Source organism: Eptatretus burgeri, chromosome 1 (assembly GCF_056783735.1).
Source record: "Eptatretus burgeri isolate ZD-2024b chromosome 1, Ebu_testis_v1, whole genome shotgun sequence".
Lineage (NCBI taxonomy): Eukaryota > Metazoa > Chordata > Myxini > Myxiniformes > Myxinidae > Eptatretus > Eptatretus burgeri.
The window spans coordinates 97,506,007-97,513,231 of record NC_140961.1 but is presented as its reverse complement, the minus strand read 5'-3'; the positions used below and the strand labels follow the sequence as shown (position 1 = coordinate 97,513,231).

The following is a 7,225-nucleotide window of genomic DNA, read 5'->3' as shown; positions in this document are numbered from 1 at the left end:
AAAGTACAACGATTAAAGCCAACGTACAACGACGTATGGCAGTGTTTTTCAGCGTGCTCTAATGTTATCAAAACTTACCCATAACGTATTCAACGTGTGCCAGCGTTTTAGAAAAAAAATTCAAAAATCGGCATACGTTGGCTGAAACGTCAAGGTGTGACCGGGCCTTAACCTGGGTTCTAAACTTGGCCCAGCGATAAACTGTTATCCTGGTGTTTCGCAGACAGGATGATTCATCAGCATATGTTTTAGTCAATTACAATATCCCCCTGTTATTTTCAAGAAGCGTGGGGATTTCGCGGGAAAATATAATAACTACACTACGGAAGGCTCCTATCTTGGTGAGATCTCGGAGTAATAACATCAGCTAACCTGAAACCAGCCAAACATTAATAACAAACATACAAAACATTTTTGCTAATCGACCAATCAATGACTTTAATAAGTTCCCAGAGAAAGCAGTTTCCGCAATGACAACAGAATCCTGACCAAAGGAATGAAAAAAACAATCCATCAAATCATCAAATATTTCAGAATTTGACCACAAGTATTTGTTGATATCAGATGTTAAGAAATGCAATTACCCAATTACAGTCGTGAAATTTGCATATCCACAAGAATCACCTTCGTTTTGTATATTGTAGGTTCTGCTTAGTTCATTGAAGTGATGAATGATAAAAATGGTAGGCAATGAAATAGCAACACAGTTGTAATCAATTCTGGTATTTTGCTTGAGGGTAGACAGACACAGGACCACCAAAGCAACTTCATGGCAAGGATTACATTGGGTGGTTTGCCGTTGCCTTCCCAGTGGTCGTCAGGGCAGGAATTTGGCCACGGTGCGGGCGATAGCTCGCCTACTCTTCATGTAGGACACCATGGATTCTTGCGTCCACCAACTAATGCCGACAGATGGGACACCCTGTTTAACGTCCATTTGAGGGACGGCACACACATCGGTGAAACACCTGCATGACAGTTTATAGCTGGGACGGGATTCAAACCCAGGCGAGACAGCTTAGAAGCCAATGACAGGCGAGACAGCTGAGTGTGCGTATGTCTAAAATCTAGACTATCATTCTCGCCCAGCCCATCGTTCGGAATTTTTAATTCTCACAGTACACACAGACATCCATTTCATGGAGGTATATGCTCCATGATGTACGGTTCACTGCTGGCACGACACCACACAGCAGTTTTCTTAAGATTCCAGTTCAACTGGAGTTGAAACCAGAAGGTAACTGTATAGTATCATTGCATGTTTGACAAGGATTAAATTACGAATTTGATCTGCCTGCTCCTTGCATCTTAGGATAGTGAAAGGATGCCCCTGCAAATTATGGAAGAAACTTGGAATTTGGACAATGCAATAGCACATATTGTTGGCCCTTGTGGAGATAGAGAGAAAGAGATTCAGAGAGAGTGTGTGTGTGTGTGTGTGTGTGTGGTGTGTGTGGTGTGTGTGGTGTGTGTGGTGTGTGGTGTGTGTGGTGTGTGTGGTGTGTGTGGTGTGTGTGGTGTGTGTGGTGTGTGTGGTGTGTGTGTGTGTTTTATTTCATATCATGCCTGCAAGAGAGATGGCTTCTCCCATCCAAAAGCTGACAAGTCCCTGAATGACACCCTCCCTAAAAACACCAGGAGGGTGGTTTATAGTTTGGTCGTGAAGTAAACCAGGTTACATAATTCAGGAGGAGAATCCTCACCTACAAGCTGTCCCATTAGCTGAGAAAACAACTCGACAACAAGCACGTTACGACCGAAACCACCATGCCACCCACATTAATAATTGCTGGAATAAACCAGAATCTTTCAATCCAATCTGTTCCAATGATCTTACAAAGTCTCAATATATCAGGAATACGTTTTGATGCCACTGTACAACACGATAACATGTTCCACAGGACGGTGCAAAGGAAGCACACTTGCCTCTCGACCGGTCTCGGCCAGGTTATATTCCCCACCTGACCATAAACTTGCGCATTTGTGCTTCGCAGATGGGCGTGTTGACATCAAGCTGGATGTCCCATCTGCTGGCATTGGTTGGTGGACATCAAGGATCCTATGCTGTCTTTCCTGAAAATAGGAGAGCTATCACCAGCACCTTGAATAATGGTTTTAAGTGCAAGATGTGAAAAGGTGAAAGATACACATACTACTGCAATGTGCAAATATCACATTCAAAGAAGAAGAAATTAATGGTGGGGGGGGGAGGAGGTTGGGAGGTCATTTGTCATTCTGTAATGACAGTTCTACTCCTTGTCAAAAAATTTAAAAATAAATTAACCTTAAATATCAGACCCTCCCACCCTCTCCCTCACAAAATATGTTTCAACCGTATCGGAATCCATCATGATGTCGTCTTACACCAAAATGTTCTCCTCCACAAGGCGATTATCAGATGGGGCAAAACAAGACAAGTCTATTGTTGTAAAATGTCCAGACAACATCATTTCAGCCAAACCACGACACGCTGCAGCGGAATGCTGGATGCCATGTCCAGAAAAGCCACAAATCGACGCAAGGTTGGGCACGAGGGGGTGATGATAGCCAATGACAGGACTTCCATCGACGACGTTGTAGTCGTAAAAGCCTGCCCAAGATTGTTTCACCTTGAGATCCAGAAATGCAGGTACTCTGTGTCCCAGAGGAGGCCACACTTTCTCCATAAAGTAATTGTCATCAACCTCAAGGTCATCGACCGGCGGCTCATCTTCGTGCGACGGAGATCGACCGCAAACGTACGTGCCAGTTAAATTTTCAGATCGTACGTACGTCCCGTCCGTGTTCACCAGAAGGGGACAATCCATAACGGGGCCAACGTTGCTGTGGAACGAGTACACGTACCGCTTCCGAGGCTGAACGGGCAAATGACTGAAGGGCAAACCGGCTCGCTTCCCCACAAGACCTCCCCACGGACCCGCCGCATTGACGGCCACTGCACATTTCACCTCGTACTCGCACGCCGTTCCCGGCAGCCAGACTCTTACGCCAGACACTCTTTTCCCCGACACTTGATTCGTTGAGTCTTTCTCTTCCGACAACCGGAAAGATTTGAACTCGGCCAGTATGAAATCAGCACCCAAAGAAGTTGCCTTGCGCCGAAATGCCTGCTGGAGGCTCCAGGAATCGAAGTACCCTTCGTTCTGCAAACCCAAGCGCCCGAGGGCCACCCCATCTACGTTCAGCCAAGGAAAGCGCTCAGACAGTTGCCATGGAGACAACAGGTCCAATTTCGCTCCTTGGGAAACTTGCATGTGGAATTCTCTTTCCAAACTCGAAGCGCCGTGCTCATCGGCTAAAAAGAGATAGCTTCCCTGCCTGACACCGAGGTCCACGGCACTCTCTCCGGGTACGTGCAACAGCTTGTCGGCGTCGCGGAGGAATTGGGCCATGTACAGGGACATGTGCACGTTTTGGGGACGGGAAAACTGCTGTCTGAAGCCCCCTAACGACCTGGCCGTGGCCCCCATCTCGATTCGGGCGTCTTTCTCCAGCACCAGGACGGACATGGGCGGAGGGCCTTTAAAATGGGAGAGAAGGAAGTACGCGACCCCCCAGCCCATGACCCCCCCACCGATTATCACAATGTCCGCCTGTTCCGGGGGTTCTTTGGCGGCGGACATGTTCGATCTACCCTCGAACACAGAGTCGTGCCATTGGCTGTTAGGGTCCAAAACCAGGAACTTGTCTCGGATTCGCGATTTCAGCTTGGAGAGCCCCGTCCTCACGACGGGTTCCACGTGCTCGCATGGGAGCTGCCAGTCAGGTGTTCTCCTTGTTCCCATGAAAAGGCGGCGACAGGTCGCCGACGCTCGAAACACCGACAACATGGCTTTTTCTGCACCTCACACGATTTCATCGTTGGAATCACGTAACACAACAACCGAACAGTATTTATACAGCGCCAGTACATATAGAAAAACCCATTCATACGTCGCGATATTGGTCAAGGAGATCAACACAAAAACGAACCTGAAGAGAATAAGCCACGTGACCTCTGAAAGTACTCGATCCGCTTGTATAAATCACGATGTTTTACTTTGCAATAACCAAAATTATCTCTTACTACGAATAAGAAATTTTAGGAAGCAAATTAAAGACAGAAGCGAATTTCCCCCCCCCCCCCAAAAAAAAATCAACGATGATCTTGCAGTTGTTACTTACAACACCATGGCTGTAAAACACTGCACAAAAACTTCAACGGTGATACTCTGGGAAATAAGATTACGGAGGTTCAACCTGCCACCAGGACGTTTCAACAAGACAATCATGTTAGTATATAATATTATATATATATATATATATATATATATATATAAACCGCAATCCGTACAATAAGCACCACATTCGTGTTATTGTAATTAAGGTCGGAATTCCTGGGTACAATCAATATGACGTCATCTTCACATGAACAGTTCGTTCAAAATGACGAAATCCGATATTGTTAACATATTTGAAGAATAACCGAGTCGAATATCCTCTCCCCTGTGGAGAATGTAGGAGAAAAATTTTCAAAGTTATAATTTGTAATAAGAAATAATGGTTCATATTGCTGAAACTGTGTGAAATGGTATATGTGATAAACTGCAGGAGGACACGGAGCGACGTGGAGAGCAAATGGCATCAGAGTGAGCTTGTCGAATGATTCTGGGTAAAGCCAAGGTGGATGCAGTCTGTTGTTGTTTTGAGGCTGAGAATGTAGGCCTATCTATCATCAGGTATCTTGTGACTACCTATCGTCAGGTATCTTGTGACTATCTATCATCAGGTATCTTGTGACTACCTATCATCAGGTATCTTGTGACTACCTATCATCAGGTATCTCGTGACTATCTATCGTCAGGTATATTGTGACTACCTATCGTCAGGTATCTTGTGACTATCTATCATCAGGAATCTTGTGACGACCTATCATCAGGTATCTCGTGACTATCTATCGTCAGGTATCTTGTGACTACCTATCGTCAGGTATCTTGTGACTATCTATCATCAGGTATCTTGTGACGACCTATCATCAGGTATCTTCTGACTATCTATCGTCAGGTATCTTGTGACTACCTATCATCAGGTATCTCGTGACATCTATCATTAGGTATTTTGTGACTACCTATAATCAGGTATCTTGTGACTACCTATCATCAGGTATCTTGTGACTATCTATCATCAGGTATCTCGTGACTATCTATCATCAGGTATCTCGTGACTATCGCTCATCAGGTATCTTGTGACTATCGCTCATCAGGTATCTTGAGACTCTATCATCAGGTATCTTGTGACTATCTATCGTCAGGTATCTCGTGACTATCTATCGTCAGGTATCATGTGACTTTCTATCATCAGGTATCTCGTGACTATCTATCTTCAAGTATCTCGTGACTATCTATCGTCAGGTATCTTGTGACTATCTATCGTCAGGTATCATGTGACTTTCTATCATCAGGTATCTCGTGACAATCTCTCGTCAGGTATCTCGTGACTATCTATTGTCAGGTATCTCGTAACTATCTATCGTCAGGTATCTTGTGACTATCTATCGTCAGGTATCTCGTGACTATCTGTCATCAGGTATCTCATATCTATCTATCATCAGGTATCTCGTGACTATCTATCATCAGGTATCTCGTGACTATCGCTCATCAGGTATCTTATGACTATCTATCGTCAGGTATCTCATGACTATCTATCATCAGGTATCTCGTAACTATCTATCATCAGGTATCTCGTGACTATATATCATCAGGTATCTCGTGACTATCGCTCATCAGGTATCTTATGACTATCTATCATCAGGTATCTTGTGACTATCTATCGTCAGGTATCTCGTGACTATCTATCGTCAGGTATCATGTGACTTTCTATCATCAGGTATCTCGTGACTATCTATCTTCAAGTATCTCGTGACTATCTATCTTCAAGTATCTCGTGACTATCTATCGTCAGGTATCATGTGACTTTCTATCATCAGGTATCTCGTGACAATCTTTCGTCAGGTATCTCGCGACTATCTATTGTCAGGTATCTCGTAACTATCTATCATCAGGTATCTTGTGACTATCTATCGTCAGTTATCTCATGACTATCTATCGTCAGTTATCTCATGACTATCTATCATCAGGTATCTCATAACTATCTATCATCAGGTATCTCGTGACTATCGCTCATCAGGTATCTTGTGACTATCTATCATCAGGTATCTTGTGACTATCTATCGTCAGGTATCTCGTGACTATCTATCATCAGGTATCTCGTAACTATCTATCATCAGATATCTCGTGACTATATATCATCAGGTATCTCGTGATTATCGCTCATCAGGTATCTTGTGACTATCGCTCATCAGGTATCTTGTGACTATCTATCATCAGGTATCTTGTGACTATCTATCGTCAGGTATCTCGTGACTATCTATCGTCAGGTAACATGTGACTTTCTATCATCAGGTATCTCGTGACTATCTATCTTCAAGTATCTTGTGACTATCTATCGTCAGGTATCATGTGACTTTCTATCATCAGGTATCTCGTGACAATCTTTCGTCAGGTATCTCGTGACTATCTATTGTCAGGTATCTTGTGACTATCTATCGTCAGGTATCTCGTGACTATCTATCATCAGGTATCTCATAACTATCTATCATCAGGTATCTCGTGACTATCTATCATCAGGTATCTCATAACTATCTATCATCAGGTATCTCGTGACTATCTATCATCAGGTATCTCGTGACTATCGCTCATCAGGTATCGTGTGACTATCTATCATCAGGTATCTTGTGACTATCTATCGTCAGGTATCTCGTGACTATCTATCATCAGGTATCTCGTAACTATCTATCATCAGGTATCTCGTGACTATGTATCGTCAGGTATCTCGTGACTATCGCTCATCAGGTATCTTGTGACTATCGCTCATCAGGTATCTTGTGACTATCTATCATCAGGTATCTTGTGACTATCTATCGTCAGGTATCTCATGACTATCTATCATCAGGTATCATGTGACTTTCTATCATCAGGTATCTCGTGACTATCTATCTTCAAGTATCTCGTGACTATCTATCGTCAGGTATCTTGTGACTATCTATCGTCAGGTATCATGTGACTATCTATCATCAGGTATCTTGTGACTACCTATCATCAGGTATCTCGTGACTACCTATCATCAGGTATCTCGTGACTATCTATCGTCAGGTATCATGTGACTTTCTGTCATCAGGTATCTCGTG

General features: G+C 43.7%; 1 protein-coding gene across 1 annotated transcript; it reads right to left on the bottom strand.

Annotated features, from left to right (window-relative positions):
* Window positions 1-411: 411 nt before the first annotated feature.
* Window positions 412-4,075, bottom strand: FOXRED1 (FAD dependent oxidoreductase domain containing 1). The gene is made up of 2 exons (XM_085892499.1): window positions 3,973-4,075; window positions 412-3,838 (listed from the first exon to the last, which is right to left on the bottom strand). The coding sequence occupies exon 2, from the start codon at window positions 3,828-3,830 to the stop codon at window positions 2,361-2,363; it is 1,470 nt and encodes a 489-aa protein (XP_085748625.1). The 5' UTR covers window positions 3,831-3,838; window positions 3,973-4,075; the 3' UTR covers window positions 412-2,360.
* Window positions 4,076-7,225: the final 3,150 nt, after the last annotated feature.